A 17230-nucleotide genomic window follows, 5' to 3' on the forward strand; every position below is an offset into this window, starting at 1 on the left:
TGTCTTTGATTATTGGCACTTTTTTGTTACCGTTCTTTCTGGACACCCATGTTTTGTTTGGTATTTTTGTCAGTCTTCCAAATACATCCTATTCCCTTTTGCCTCTTTTCCTCCTTACTCTTTTCCCCCCCGACCTACCACGGGAGTTTTTAAAAGTATATCTGATCTGATTTTTCAACAATGTTCAAAATTTTCAACTTTTTATCATTTTCATATATCACTTGTTTTGCTGCTCCATTTTCTATTTCCTTATACAGTATTTTTCCATTATTTGAGCAGCTCCATTTCAATTTCTGCTAGTCTCAGTCATTTCTTTTTTTATTTTATATTACATCGTTTCACCTTTTGTCTCTTTCAGAATCAATTTTTTTTATTTGTAAAGCATGCAAAGCAATTGCCTAATATTTGTTTCTGTGTCTTATAGTTTGCTCCAGCTTTCAAAATTTTGAGTGCACTGTTATGTTTTTGCATTACATTACATGTTTGCGGCACCTCTGTTTGTTTTTGCTTTTCCTCTTATCCTTGGACAAGGATCCTTGTCTCTGTTAATCTGGGATGCTTCTGCATTGGATTAGTGATTTCTCTCTCTGGTCCATCTGACTAGAGGCTACTTCCATCCTCCTATTAGACCCAAACAGAAGATCTGATAACTGGTCCTGGGCATTTTTGTCTAAAGTGGATCTGTTAGTCTAAGGAGGGATCACCTAATTTGGCTGCCAGGATGGTTGTCTTATTCCTAGTTAATCTAGCACAGGAAGATATCCTGTTCTCCCCAGCTCTTCCAACTCAGTCTTTGTAGTGCTGATTTCACATCTCCAGATACAAATGCCCAATCCTAATGCATTTCCATCCCGACTCATAAGAACTGTAGGTAGAAAGCATGGGCTTTAGATCAGAGGGCCATGTGGGTGGAGCCCTTGTGCAGCAGGAGAGTCACTTTTCTCCATCTGGTCCTTGAAAGTCCTGTTCTTTTCCTGGTGAGTTTAAGGAAATCTCTCAAAATTGTCCAGGATAGCTTTGATATTTTGCTTTTTACTATTTCTATATCTTGTAGTGAAAATTAAATCCTTTTGGAATCTGGTGGATCATTGCCTCATGTGTGGGAGCACTTAAATTTGTAGTGGGTGTGTGTTTCAGTGGGAGGATAGGAAAGGTCTGACAGGTTGTTACTAGCTTTTGTCTCACTAAGCCTACAATGCTCCCTCACTTGTTTTAAGCGCTCAGTATGAATTTGTTGAATGGGTGAATGAATGATTTAGTCATCTTTGAGAATTTTAGAAGAACCAACTGTGCTTAACCATTTATTATTATTATACCTGTTCACCAATATTATTGTACTAGTTAGGTATTTTGCAAAATATGTCCTGGGAGTACCAGTTCCATAAAATGTTCTCTGAAGAAGGGTTCCATGGCCCTGACCAGCGTGGCTCAGTTAGTTGGGTACTGTCCTGCAAAGCAAAAGGTTGCCAGTTCGATTCCTGTCCAGGGCACATGCCTGGGTTGTGGATTCGGTCCCCAGCTTGGGTTCATACACAGGACAACCAAATGATGTTTCTCTCTCATATGGATGTTTTCTCTCTTCCTTCCCCTCTCTCTAAAAATAAATAAATAATCTTTAAAAAAAGAAAAAGCATTCCACAGACAAGTAACTTTGGGAAATGCTGCACACTAAGTCTTTCCTATAGAAAGTCAATTAATATGTAAAGGTATTAAGGCCTCAAGAAGGCGTGCACTAACAAAACCTGTTTAATTTAGAATTTCCCAAACTAATTGGATCATGGAAGCCTATTCATATCTCAAGGCACACTTTGGGAAATGCCGCGCTAATTCTTATAATTTTTTCTGTACCTCATAGAGTTCATTATATATTGTTTCCACAAAGCAAACTTCAAAATTTTTAATTTGAATTGTTTGTTCAATCATCCAAAGACATGTAAATTATGGCTAAATATGATTAGAATGTCCAGATTTGTCAGGAATTGCTAACTCAGATTTTTTTCATTTGATGCTTTAAACAAGATGTGATCCTGATGACCTTTTTAAAATATATGTCATTTCAGGCATTGAATTAGTATATTTAAGAAAAGGAGATAAATATTACTTGGTGCATTGAGCTGAGGGAGCCCATTACCCCATGATATGGAAGCATTTCTATATTTTCCCCAAGTTTGGAAAAAAGAGAGGTGTCCATGTGATTTTCATATTATGTATTTTATTATGACATAAAACTATAGCTGTACAGCTTTTCTATCAAAATGGCATAACTGGGTGAAGTAGAAAAGCAAGTTATATTTTCCTTTTTGGAGTATCAAATCCTTTGTTGTATTCCTGCTTTATTTTTCTTTACTATCTGACTAAAGCTCAACCCACCTTTTCTTTTGACACTTCCCATGTGCTTTACTAGTTTAACTGTTGACTGACTTGTTAAGAAACCTTTTTTTCATTTGGTTTTGGTGATTAATGCTTTTGTACTTGCTTTACCACTCCTCTCCTTCCAAATACTTTGTTTTCTCCTCACATCTTTTAATAACTAATTTTAGTTTGTTCTGCTTTGCTTCTCAAATTTAGAGTTTAATTCATACCAATTTAGGATTCTTTAAAAGACAAGTTGCATTTTAGAGGCTTTTGGGGTTGTGGGGGGTGGAGCTGGTGGGGGTGAGAAGAGATAGTGGTAAATACAGCCCAGCGGTTTTTCATCTAGTCAGGCTTTCCCACGGACTTACTAAGTCTGAAAGCACTGCAAATTTGCAGTGGCTTTGTCTAGCAAGTTTTGAGTTCCAGTTCTTGAATTTTTTTCTACATGGAAGTGTCTTATTTTCATTCATCCTCCTGAATAAGACCACTATCTGTAGACCTCTTCTCCTGGTTCCCTCATATACCCTTTGCAAAACCAACCATCCCAAATACTTCTGTACTTTCAGAGTTAAAAGTGATATCTAGAAACATTCTTTAAACGTATTATAAAAGCAATATGACCAAAGACTACTCTTTTCAAGAATTGGCAAAGAAAATGCAAATAAAAGATCATTGACTGGGCACTTGTACAATAATAAGTGAAAGTCTGACTTTCATTCTATCTTCAACAGACAAACAACAGAAGGGTGAATTTGCAATCGATGGCTACAGCGTCAGGATGAATAGCGCTCTTAGGAAGGATGGAAAGAAGGATTGCTGTTTTGAAATCTCTGCTCCTGATAAACGTGTCTATCAGGTTCGAGTTTTTATGTTGTTTTGAAATTAAGTTGATAACATGTTCTGATATTATTTATAAAGACATTAACATTTTGTTAAAACAACTCTCCTGCCATATTAATAATAAAAAAAGAATACTGGTTTTTATACACTGAACATTTATATAAGAGGTAATACATTTTTTAAAAAAATTCAGATTAGTTCAAGTGATATCTTCTTGAAAGAGAACAAGCGAGTATGCAATTTATCAGTTACTTCACATGTTTCATTTTATGTCTATTTTAATAGAACTGTGTGATTTCTTAAAAGAATTACATAGTGGAAAGAGTAAAATTATCAAAAGAATAATATCAGAGTGTTAATGCATATTGTAGTGCTTAGGTTTGTGGGAGAAAATGAAGGTAAAAGGCACGTATCAGCTCTGCAATTTAAGAGCTATCAGAGAGCATCAATATGGAATGTATGTTTAATAAGTTTTAAATATCTGAGATTGCAGTTGAAAGCCAGTTAATTAAGTTGTCAGATAGTGTGTTGGAATCTGACAAGAACATTTTTAAGAAAACTGTACCCAGCAGTCCAAAGAAATTCATGGGTGTCTTCTAATTGTCAAGGGCAAATTTTGTTCATCAGTCCTGTCTCTGACATTGATGAAGAGAAGCAGCTTTTTTTCCTGCACAGCTGCCAGCTGCTGATCAGAGTTTCAAATCCATCATCCTCTGCTTCAATTACGTAAATTTGTCAAAATTAACTGTACATTATAAGAAGCATCCTTGCAAGAAAAGTAGTACTAGACATGAGAGGAATTACTAATGGTCCTAAAGAAATGATAAGAATGCAACATACCTTTCACTTCTCCCGTGGTGATTTTTCTTGTCATTGTTTGTTGTTTTATTAGTTCACAGCAGCTTCTCCCAAAGATGCCGAAGAATGGGTACAACAGCTGAAATTTGTATTACAAGGTAAGAGCAATCAATTGAACAAGTTTTTGCAGTCTTTCAATAATGAATATCTGAATGATTTGGATTTACAGATATCAAAAGCTTATTGAATTTCTGTGAGAATGACCAAGGGAGTATGAGTGGTATTAATATAGACCACTGACTTCAGATTTGTAAAAGTATTCTATAAGTTCCAGTTGGCAACTTTGCAATTCACATGTTTATGCAACAATAATTTTAAAAAATGTTTTAGGTTAAGGATATAGCATGTAATACTGTGACTTTATAGGGCTGCATAAATTTAGAAAATAGGGTTTTGCAAATCTCTTTTGTGTTTTTACAAATTTACTTTCTGAAATGTGTTCTGTAGATATGGGATCTGATATTATTCCTGAGGAGGATGATGAAAGAGAAGAGTTATATGACGATGTTGATCATCCTCTACCAACCAGCAGTTCACCAGCCAGCACTCAACCTATTGATGATGAAATTTATGAAGAACTTCCAGGTATTTATTATCTGGTGATTCATTTAAGGATTTGGGGACCTTCTAATTTTTAATATCATCAAATTGACAGCTTAAATAGTAAATGATGAGCCCCGGCTGGTGTAGCTCAGTGGATTGAGCGCGGGCCTGTGAATCAAAGGGTTTTCGGTTGGATTCCCAGTATGGGCACATGCCTGCGGTGTGGGCCAGGTCCCCTGTTGGGGGCACATGAGGGGCAACCACACATTGATGTTCCTCTCCCTCTCTTTCTCCTTCCTTCCCCTCTCTCTAAAAATAAATAAATGAAATCTTTTTTTTTTAAAAGTAGTAAATCATGAGCTATTAAGAACAAGGACAAAGAAAATCTGCAAAATTCTATTTTACAAAAAAGGTTCTGCTTGAGGTATTTTGAGTGGATGCACACTTAAGAAAAGTGAACGTAATGTTAAAATGAAGCAGATACAGTCCTAATCTCATGGGATTTTTGGCTCATTAGCATTGTTTATGCTACATAATTTTTTAATTAAAAAATTGACTTGCCTTACAGTTTTTTCCATGAACTCACACATCATTTTTTATTTATCCATCTTGGAACTTCCATTAACCAGAAGTTCTGTGCATACCCCATATGTCAACAACTTCTGCCTCATACATTCCTCCTTCCTGTATACATGGCATTGTCTTGGAGAAATATTGTTGAATTATAAACAAAGGCTTTTCACAGCTTGGATTTTTCTTATTTGAAATTGTATCAATATGAATGTTTTTTTATTCTACATTTTCGAGCATGGTTTAGTGTTTATATACTTCAGTATCTGTTATGTAACACAAAATTAATTGTTTATTAGCTTATTTCACTTGTAGTTTTGAGGGCCCACCTAAAATAGAAAGATAGGCATCGGAGTTTAGGATACTTAGAATATGAAAACATTAGGGGAATTATTGCATTACTCTAGATTAAAATGAGCCCTTTTCTGGCTATTAAGAAATCAGTAGTTAGAGAATAAAAAGGATTATAAGCAGTATAAGTGAGATTTAACTACCATCTAGAGGGGCTATTTTTCCCTGAATAGAACAATTTAATTACATAGTATAAACCTTAAAATTGATTTCAAGAATATGTAAAATGTTCTAAATTAATGTACAATGTCATTTTCAATGGAGTCAGTAGAACATAACTAAATCATGGACTTTAGAATCAAAAAGTTTAAATTCTGGCTGTACCATCTAGCTCAGTGACTTTAATTTTTTAAAAGATTTTATTTATTTATTTTTAGAGAGAGGAGAAGGGAAGGAGAGAGGGAAAGAAACATCAATGTGTGGTTGCCTCTCGCACGCCCCTTACTGGGACATGGCCTACAACCCAGGCATGTGCCCTGACTGGGAATACAATCTACCACCCTTTGGTTCACAAGCTGGCACTCAATCCACTGAGCCACACCAGCCAGGGCTAGCTCAGTGACTTTAAAAGTCAATATCTTCATCTGTAAAATGGGAATAATATCATGGTGGGGAGGGGAATGAGCTAACGCATCTAAAGCTCTTAGCCCCATGCTCAAATCATAGCAAGTCCACAATAAATTATACATCACTATTGTTTCCATGATTGTATCTGGTAAATTCTTACAAGTGCTTATGTGAGATATAATAATAATTTTCTGAATAATTAAGAATTAATTATTTTAATGGTATTATACATTCGAGATAGTATAAAAACTACTCAAAATGTGTCTACATATTGTCTTTCACTACTCTAGAAGAAGATGATTAGTATAAAAACATAATTCGTGGCTAATAGTGATTTGTATGTATTTGTTATGTTAACGAGTTACACATATATGTTTATAGCTCCTTCCTTTCTGATTTATCGCAAGGAAATGGCATCTGCTATAGTATCAGTTATCCTCAAGTAAGGAAGAATATTCTCTTGACTGCTTGCTTTTAGTCACACCATATTATTAATACAGTTATGTTAGTTTTAAAATGTTCTCAAGAGCTTGTATTATACATACAAGAGAATGTATACTGATGTAAAATGGGAAAGGATAGTGCCTTTAAACATACTAGTGTCATACACATTTCATTCCTTTAAAACCCTGCAATGAATGAGTTACGTTACAGTTGTTGAATTAACTGTTAATTAAGTTCTGTGTTTCTTCAACTTGATCATTCTCTCCTCACCCTCCCAAATAAAATATCAATGAGGAATAAAGATCAAATATTCATAGTCATTTTTATAACAAAGAAAATCTCCTGTAAATAGCTTGAAGTCTTAAAAATATGAAACGTCTTATTTTCCCTCACTACAGATGTTGTTCTTCATCCTTTTTTTGGCTCGGGGCCATGTGATTGTTGGAAATAACTGGTTACTCTTTAAGTAGTCTTATTCCTTGCTGTGGTGCTGGAAGAAATCTTAACTGCTCTGGGATTCCTTGGCCCCTGCCTGGGATCCCAATTGCTGTACAAAGTGATTGAGCTTGATAGACCCCGCGACTGTGCCCCTGGGAAGGGAGCTGGCGTAGGCAGCTGTGGAATGTCTAGCTCTTCTCTCTCCCCCAGTGGAACCAAGGCGCGCTTCAACATCTGCACGGTTCAAGTTTGTTGCGTTTGAGCCAGTTGCTACAGACGGGATTTTTCTTAATGAAAGCCCTAAAGTTGTCTTTTAGAGTTAAGCTTTTATTTGATTAAATATCTAAAACTAGAAAGGTAACTTTTTTCCTTAAAAATAAAAATGATCCCTCTCCCAGGATGAGAATTAAGCTAGTTGCTTTCACTTCAGTGAAATAGGAATATAATTTTGAGAGGAAGTGAAAACAGTGGAAAAGCAGTGAACACATTTATAAACTGTTGGTGTTTTTCCAGTTCTGTACAAAGAACTGCATTTCTCAGAAATCTGACTGGTTACATTCCCAGAATTAATAAATATGACCATGTCAACACAATTTTCTGTCAATTACATATTATTGAAAACTAATCCTCTTAGTTGAAAGATGAAGTATGTAAATGTGTTTGAAAAAAAATCTAAGCATTCGATGTGTTACTTTAAATTTCTTTTTCTTAGAAAGTAAAGCTCTTATTCTAATAAATGTGTTTTTTAATGCAAAATAAACCCGCAGTGTTTAAGTCTCAAGAGTAAGAAGAAGAAGACATTGTTTAAAAAATTGTATTGTGAAATATCCCTTGAAAAACATTTATAATTCAATGGGAGTGTAAGTAATTTCATTGTAATTGTTTTTCAGTTAGAATATTCTAACTCTATTACAGCAACTTCTCTTTAATTTCTTGTTCATTAATTTTTAACTAACTTCATAAAAGTAAGAATAAATTTGTAAAATTACTGTGCATTTAGGGGATTTATACATACGTATGGAAAAGTCGAGAGAGTGCTATTTCTGGAGGGTAGTAAAAGTATTTGGATTTCTTTCAGGTACCCTATTGCTTTGACACCTTTTACGCCTTAGGACCTATCAGCACAGGCCAAGTCAGGTTCGCTTACGTTGGGATATTCCTGCAGCATATTGGTGTTTGCAGAGCTAATATATCGATCAAAGTGCATTCAACTGTTTCCTAACACAGTAATGAGTTCATTTGGCTTAGCATAAATTTCAGAAGTTACTGCTCCTCTTTCCATACAGAGGAACATTTTTACTCGGTTTTGAATCTTGAAAGGAGAAAACAGAGCTTGTGAAAATGCTGCAGAAATTGACCCATCTTGCTCATCTCTTCTAGTCACTGAGTCACTTGCTTTTTAATTTTTCTTTACTGTCAGGAAATTGTGCAGAAGCAACAACAACAAAAAGATTTTTCTAGAAATAGACTGAATAGAATTAGCCCAGTACCAAGAATGGTAACCACCATTATCCTATTAAATTTGTAGCCTACAGAGGAACTGCATTTGAAATTCTTCTGGCAAGTGGACTAGAGGAGAGAGGGCAACATAAAACAGGAAGACAAATTTTCAATTCCATTAACCTGGTTTTTTAAAAGTGTTAATTCATTCCTTTTTTAAAAAAAAAAATTAATGATTGATTGAACTATTCTGAGCCAAAAACTATTCTGAGTTTTTGTCCTTTGGTCATTCCATTTCATTTTAAATTTATTCAGTCCAACTATTTGTATTGACAATGGAATATGAAGCAAAATGCAGCTACAATTCTTTTTTTCAGTGAAGCTGTTATTTATACATAAAAAAAGAACAGTGTGTGAGTATTTGAATTCGGAATACTTCCCAGCAAGTGGACACAAATGCTAACTTCATCAGTACGTGGTTACAAAGCCCCAAAACATATTCTGGCTTTATTTTCTCGCTGAATGATTGTCACTCATATTACTAAGTTAATATCAAGATTATAGGGATCCTGGCGTCTCTGGTATTAACATCATTATAAGTGATGGTGAGTTCTGATTTCACCGAAGAATTTTTCTCATTTCTTCTTTAGAATGCAGTGGAACGATACTAGTTGACTTTCATAGAGCCACATATATTCAGAATTTTAATATTTTTTGTCCAGGTAGTCTGCTGGCATTCTTTTTTCTTAAACCATGGTACTGAATTATGAAGTTATTAAGCATGGTGATACTGTGTTTGAATATATAGTGTGGTAAAATTTTTCCCCAAGTAGTAGATTAGAGTCAATTTTTTGGATGGTTTTAGATCTGAACTCTGCTGAGAGGGTTATCTCAAGTTAGAGAATGTAAGGAAAACATTCATGAAGTAGGGTCACCATACACATCTAATTGTTTGTATGTTTATCTTTGTTGAGTATGATGTGGTGTTAGTGTTCTTTATAGAGCTGCCTGTTTCATAATATGGCCTGAGGCCTTGGAATGCCTGCCACGTAGCTTTTCTCTACTTTGTCCTTGGCATTACAGATGAACTATTTTCATTGCAAGAGATGGTTTAACATACATTAAAGCCCAACATACCTGTGTGCGTGCAAAACATTTCCGTTGGTAAAAAGTTAACCCAGTTTTGTAACTTGGAGTTACATCAGTGGTTTGCAGCCAGAGGCGATTTGGGCTCCCAGGGTACATTTAATGATTTAAGGCCCGGAGACATTTTTGTTGCCACAGCTTGTGTGTGTGTGTGTGTGTGTGTGTGTGTGTGTGTGTGTTACAGGCATCTAGTGCATAGAGGCAAGGGATGAAGCTACTAAACATCCTACAATACACAGGATAGCCCCCCCCCCAACAAAGAATTTTATGGCCCAAAATGTCAATAGTGCTGAGATTGAGAAACCCTGGCATGGGGATGTGATAGACAGCTTTTGCTCTATCACCTTTTTGTCCATATCTCCTGAGTTACAAAAGCCCATAACCCACACTCTGTGTAAGGGTTTATTTTTATGGACACAACATAGGTTTTCTTATATACATAAAAGTAGGATTACATAGAATGATTCTAGGTCATAGGTACCAACTGGACCTGTCTGTGACTGTTTCCTCCAGGGGTGGGGGTGGAAGTTATGTTAATGAGAGAAATGAGAAAACCACAAAAGCCAAAAAAAAAAAAGGGTATTATTTTCTCTGTTTTCACGAGCTACAATATGTGATGAAGAGTCTTTTTTGATATTGTAAATATGTGTCTGTCTTGTATAGATGCTTGGTTTATAATGTTTTGATAAGATTGCTCCTTTGAGGCTGAATGGAAAGACCTGTGCTGAGGGGTTGGATCTTCTATAAAGTGAGTTAGGCATCCCAGGAGAATGTGGGGCTAAGCAATTCTGGGGCCACCTGCACTTTGACAAGTAGCGTTAAAAAGGGAGGCGGCCCTCTCATGGGAATTCTCTCCCTTCTTGGGACTGGATTTTGAAGAGATTAATGGGCAGATGGCAGGAAAAATGGTCTGGCCCGGGAGGTCAGACACAGGGCCACTGAGAGAGCCTGGAGGGGCTCAGGGAAGGGGGCTCACTGAATGTACTTCCCAGCAGGCCACATCAGGTGGTTCTTTATCATTCTTTTCATTTCCCTTTTGTTCTTGCTAAGCCTTAACTTTTACATCTTTTTTTTACAAATAATACATGCTCACTGGAAAAACCTTAAATATTGCTGATATGCCTAAAATTAAAAAGTAAAAGTCATTTGCCCCCTACCCTAAGTAAACATTGTTAACAGTTTGATATGAATCTTGTCTTTTTTTGCCCACTTACAAATATGCAAACGCATATAAAATTTTTAAATGACATCCTTTTTTATTTTAATTTCTTCTGCCGTTTTATTTTCTTGCCTTTCATTTCCTTCCTACTCTCTTATTACCTGCCTCCATTTCTCATTCTTTTCTTTTTCTCCCTCCCATCTTCCATTTGCATCCATTTTTTTCTTACTTACAGTACTTTCTTTCATTCCGTAAATATTCTTGAGCACTTGATGTGTGCCAAGTACTGTACCTAGATGCTCGGAATGAATCCCTCCGCCATTCTTCCACAAGCCTCAAAGGTGCAGCTACCTCTACCCTTCCAGGCCCAAACGTTGACTTACTTCTACACACTTAATGCCTGTGTTTATTTATGTCTTATGTATTTTTGCTGTATTCATGTCTTCTAGCAGATAGCATCAAAACTAACTTTGTGTCAAAGCTGCGGTGACAAAACCACACTGACACCCTCTCTCTAGCCATCCTCCTCCTCCCCTTCTCTCCATCTGCCTCTGATCTGCTGGCCCCACTTCTGCCCATACACACAGAATACCTGTCTGTGTATCTGTGACCAGTAAGTTGTAGTAGTTGAGAGTGAGGACTTTGGAGACATGCACACATTGCTTTTAACCCCAGCTCTTCCCCTTATCATGTACTTTAGCCAGAAGAAGAGAGAAATGTGGAGAATATAAGAAACAATAGTGGATACAGGTAAAATCTGTCAGTAACTTTATCGGTTAGTTTATTTTTTTTTTAAGATTTTATTTACTTTTTTTTTAGAGAGGGAAAGGGGGAGGGAAAGAGAGGGAGAGAAACATCAATGTGTGGTTGCCTCTCATGCGCCCCCTACTGGGGACCTGGCCTGCAACCCAGGCATGTGCCCTAGACTGGGAATCAAACCTGCAACCCTTTAATTCATAGGCTGGCACTCAACCACTGAGCCACACCAGCCAGGGTTGATTAGTTTATTTTAACTAAAGCTTATTTTTTTATTACATTTCTTGGGGTGACATTGGTTAATAAAATTATATAGGTTTCAGGTGTACAGTTGAATAACACATCATCTGTATATTGTATTGTGTGCTCACCACCCCAAGTGAAGTCTCCTTCCGTCACCATTTATCCCCGCTTTACTCTCTTCTCTGTCCACCCACCCCCCTTACCCTCTGGTAATCACCATACTCTTTTCCCCCCTTAATCCTTTCGGTAGATGAGCGGATAGAAAAGCTGTGGTGCATTTATACAATGGAAGACTACTTCTGCCATAAAAAAGAAGTAAATCTTATCTTTTGTGACAGTATGGGTGGACCTCAAGGGTATTATGCTAAGTGAAATAAGCCAGTCAGAGAAAGACAGATACCATATGACCTTACTCATATGTGGAATCTAATGAACAGAATAAACTAACAAAATAGAAACAGGCTCGCAGAGAACATACTGACAGCTGTCAGAGGGGAGGGGGCCTGGGAGACTGGGTAAAAAAGGTGAAGGGATTAAACTAAAGCTTATTTGAAACAATATTTTTTAATTTAAGAAGAAATAAAACTAAATTTATCCAACAAAAAATTAGGTGGGGCAAGATGGAGATGCGGGGCAGTGAAAGCATGCTAAGTGTTGTCTTGTTCAGGAGGAGCGAGGAAAGAAATACTGAGTAACTTTAGTCTTTGTTAGGAAATGCACGTTAAAGTTTTAAACTTAAGTACTAAATAAATGGGGGTTCCCAAAGCAACAGAGGGGAAATAAAAGGTGAACACATCAATTTAAGTGCAGAAGAAATTAGGATAAAAGAAAAAAAGGAACGAAGAGAAGATACACAGAAATAATAAGCCTCAATACAAAAGTAATTACAATAAGTGTAACTTGATTAATTTAATTTTTAAAAGACAGAAATGATTACATTGATATATATTTTTTAAATCTAGTAACATTTTTCTTAAAGGTGATATACCTGAGACAAAAATCCCATAGAAATTTTCAAAGTAAGGGAATGGAAATAAGTACACCAGTCAGACCTCCCCAAAGAAAGTGAGTATTGCAACTATATTACCATCAGGCAATATAGAGTTAAGGCATAAAGCAATAATAGGACTACAGAATGACACTGCATGATAATAGCAAATGTGTCTACCTACATAACCTTGAAATCTATAAAGCAAAGCTTATAAGACAAATTTGACAAACCTTCAGTTGTAGTGGGAGATTTTAACATACTGCTTTTAGAAACTGGTAGACCAAGAAGGCAAAAAATTTAGAAAGGTATGGAAAGTTTGAACCCCCCCAAAAAATTAAACAAATTTTATCAAATTTATCTAGAAAGATAAAAATATGTGTATTCTTTTTAATACACACAGAATATTCATGGAAATTGATAATATATAAGTTCACAATTGAAATCTCAACACATTTTAATGGTTCTCTATCATACAGACTATGTTCTTTAACTACAATTAAATTTAATTAAACCAGCAGTAAAAAGAGAGTTAAAAATACCCAAGTCCCTGTGTTTGGAGGCTGAGAAATAAACTTCTAAAGAGCTCATGAGTTAAAGGAGGAAATCACGGTGGAAATTAGAATGTATGTAATTACGAAAGACAGTGAAAGGAGTACAGACAGAAACTTGTGGCATGGTGCTTCCCCCGTATAGAGGGATACGGTGATGAATAAGGCAAGTGAGAGAATTAATCCCAGCAGAACTGGAGATGAGGGAACACTCTGAAAAAAGACTATAAAACAAGTGTGTTTAAAATGATTACAGAGACAAAAGAAGGAATAGAAATTTTAACAAGAGAAAAAGATTCTATGAAAAAATACCAGATTTTTTTAAAAAAAGAACCAAATTGAATTTCACTAGAAATCTATGATTGTTCAGATTATTTAGCCACCGAATTCTAATTTTTGAGCTCACTTATTTATGTTCACATTGCCTAAGGTAACATTAGAACACATTAAAAATTCTGAATCAAAAGATCAGCAAGTGTCAACCACTCTAATCAGCCTAAAATGCTAACATTTGTAAAGCAAGAAAAAAAATTACACGAATATCTCTGGACTATTAAGATTTTCTGTGAATCTTAGGTGAGGAATACTAAAACTGCACCAGAGGTCAGTTCTTCACACTGCAGGTTTTGTATCTTTTAGCACCAAGAACTCTTCAGAATTAGTTCCAAAGCATTGCTTCTAATCACCTTCGTATCAGATGTTTTAACTGGAGTCTTTATACCGCTTGCCATGTAGATTATAAACAGATCAGAGTCTGCTTTTGCTTTTTATTCCTCCATGCTTTCAGAAGACAGAATGTGATAAAGTTTGTAGTAGCTTCACAAGACTGTATTTGCTTCTTTGGCTTCCAGAACACACACACACACACACACACACACACACACACACACACACTCCCCTCCACAAACACACACATCTCCAGGGGAGACTGCAGCGGAGAGCTTCGGGTTCCATTATTTTTTCAGATCGGTCAGCCGGGACTATCAGCTTCCTAAGAGTACTCAGCTGCTTGTTTTAAAGCAATGATTGATAAGAACGGACAAGTTCAACAAAATGTCAGTGATAAATATAAGCACTCTTCATATCTGGCCTCAGCAAGTGCTACAGCTGAGTAAGTACAAAGCCTTCAATAAAGTGAGAGAAAAAACCAGTCTAACTTAATTAAGCTTAAGTGAAATTTTACCTTGATTTTGTTTCAAATGAAACATTCTTCTGTAGATTTGTTCCTCCTTATTAGAACGCCATGAGACTCTTACAAAGAAAAGGCAACTCCTTATATCTACTTATCCACCAGCCCCTTTGTTTCTTATTACAAAAGTGGAGATGGGGCAGAACATTTTTCTAGTAGGCGGACAATGAGATTCAGATGTAGAGTTGCATATTCGAGCCGTCTTTGGAACCAGACCCCAGATCTCCTGCTTCCTTGTCTGGGCCTCTTTCCATAATCCAACAACTTAATTCTGTTTCTCTTCAGCATTCAGTTCTCGGGAGAGCTCCCTTCAGTCCCTGTCTCCACTGTGTCTCTTTGCCTGCTCACTCCTGCACCCTGGCACTTCGGTTTCCCCCCCTTGTCCTCCAACTGAAACAGCTTCCTCGAAGTCACCAGTACTCTCCTGGTCATTGATCTTTGTCCTCGAATTCATCTCTGGAGATTTTATTTTACCAGCCACCCCTTTCTTTTTGAAATTCTCTCCTTTGGCCTTTCCCATTGTGTTTTCTTGTTACAGATCGTATTTATAAACAAAGACCTTGGCCCTATTTTAGATTTCCTCATTTTCTGATGCTTGTTGATTGTTTCAAATGGTTTTCCTATTTCTCCTTTACTTGTTTAATAGTGAAGCTTTTTGTTTCTACTTTGTCTTTTCTTAACTTCTCATCATTTGTTCTTATTTTTATGCATTTAATCAATTGATTCAACAAATGCTTATTGAAAGGCCATTGTATGCCAGCTGTGGAGGGGTCAGGAATAAAACAGGCAGACCTAGTGGTCTCTGTTAAAATAATTACAGGTTGTAGTTAACTGCTACAAAGATAAGAAGATGGTATGAAAGGAGTAACTATTTCATATTCTATGGTCAAGGATGAGATGATATTTAAGCTGAAACCTCTTGGGTAAAACTGACAAATGCAACAAATGAAGTATCTTCTAGGCACAGGGGACACCAAGTGCTGCAAAGGCCCCGAGGCTGGAGAACACTGAGCTCCTCAGGAATCAGAAAGGAGAACCACAGGTAGACACCCAGAGAGAGGTTAGAATGAGGTGGGAGCGGTAGGTAAAAGCCAGGTCAAGCAGGGCCTTTGTACAGTCGGACAGAATTGATCTTTAATGCAGTCTTGTGTGCATAAATGACACTTGAAAAATGGGTACTGAACGACTAACGTGAGACTGACATGTATAATTATGTGAGGTTGCCCATGTGCATCAAATACTCTTTGGTGGTCCTACGTGATGGAGAAAATTGGACTTGGAGAGCTCTTTCTGTCTTTACTCTCTCTCCCTGGGCAACTTTGTACCTTCAAGTGCGACTCCATGTACATGCATATGGTTAGAGCAATGTAGTAACATGAAACATCTTAACTGAGCAGCTAATTTATCAAAAGAATTTAAATGATGTGATGATAATTGTAACAATAATTGTTAACACTTAGTATATGCCAGGTAGGTATTTTGAGGATTATCTCATTGAATAAGCATACATATTTCGTGGCTTAGGTACTCTTATTACTTCCTCTGTTTTACAGGTAAGGAAACTAAGGCACAGAAGGATTCAGTAACTCGTTTAGAGTCACAGGCTAGGAAGTGGTGGAGTTGGGATTTGACCTATGCATTCTGACTGTGGAGGTCAAACTTTTAGCCAATAACTGACTCGTGAACAGAAATGTGGTAAGAATCACTCTGTCCTTAGCTATTGAGTATTTACTGGCACAGGTACAAAAGACACCAGAAAGAATAGCATGTCGACATCTTCTTATCAGGCCTCTCCTCTGAGCTTTGGCCTCACATTTCAAGTGACTTTTGTCTATCGTGTCAAACTTGTATCTAAGATCAAATTTATCATCCTTCTTACTAATACTGCTCGCTCTTCTTTTCTGTTTCTATTAACATCAATCATCACAGGTGTTTAAAAAAAAATAAAACTCAAAAACTATGCGTGACTTCTTCCTTGATTCCCGCACACCTAGTCCAATCAGTTGCCTGTTGCTGCTGATTCTGCCTCTAAAGCATTATCCATCCCCAGCTCTCCAGTCACTCAGGCTTTAATGATTTCTCACCTGGATCGTTATGAGCTAAATGCTCTCCCCGCTTTCTGTGTGTGTCTCTCTGTTTCACCAACCAACCTGATAGTCTATTCCCCACACTGCTGACGACTGATTCTTGACCACATTATGTTTCTTCCTGAAACATAATGTGGTCAAATTAATCCCTTGCTCAATAACCTTTATGGGTCTCAACTTCCTACTGAAGCAAGTCTAAAGTCACTTGCCAGGCCCGAACTGCTTCCACAGTCTGAGTCACGTGTGCTCTTCCAGTCCTGTTCCTGCTGCTCAGACCCCGTATGCTCTGACAGACTGAACTGGTCACCCCTACTATTCCTGCCTTGTGCTATTCATCTCAGCACTATTCATCTCAGTGCTTTCATCACCTAACATGGTACTCGGTACCTTGTGCTAAATCGACAAGTTGAGTTAATGAAATAATTAAAGGACAAAATTCATTTAAATAGATTATAGCTAGAACTTTTGGTTAAGTTTTTTTATTTTTCCATTTAAACAGTCTACAGTCAACTCTACCATATTTTCTCATACATCTCATTACCCATAAGAGACAGAATGAATGCTGAGATGATGAATAAATAGCCTTGTTCTCAATTATGCTACAGTTTAATCAGAGAAACAGGTATATGAGTATCAAACTCTAGAGAAAACAAAAAAGCTAAACATATATAGATAGAATTATCAACATTATCCATCTACCTACCT

At 36.7% G+C, this 17230-nt stretch overlaps 1 protein-coding gene across 1 annotated transcript in view; it reads left to right on the forward strand.

Annotated features, from left to right (window-relative positions):
* Positions 1-17230, forward strand: part of SKAP2 (src kinase associated phosphoprotein 2) — a 165762-nt gene that overhangs the window by 99997 nt on the left and 48535 nt on the right. Inside the window, exons 7-9 of the mRNA XM_024563103.3 lie at positions 3087-3211; positions 4088-4151; positions 4501-4638. Of these exons, the coding sequence (XP_024418871.1) occupies positions 3087-3211; positions 4088-4151; positions 4501-4638 (327 nt within the window). The remainder of the gene's footprint in view (positions 1-3086; positions 3212-4087; positions 4152-4500; positions 4639-17230) is intronic.

This window comes from Desmodus rotundus, chromosome 6 (genome assembly GCF_022682495.2).
Source record: "Desmodus rotundus isolate HL8 chromosome 6, HLdesRot8A.1, whole genome shotgun sequence".
Classification (NCBI taxonomy): Eukaryota; Metazoa; Chordata; class Mammalia; order Chiroptera; family Phyllostomidae; genus Desmodus; species Desmodus rotundus.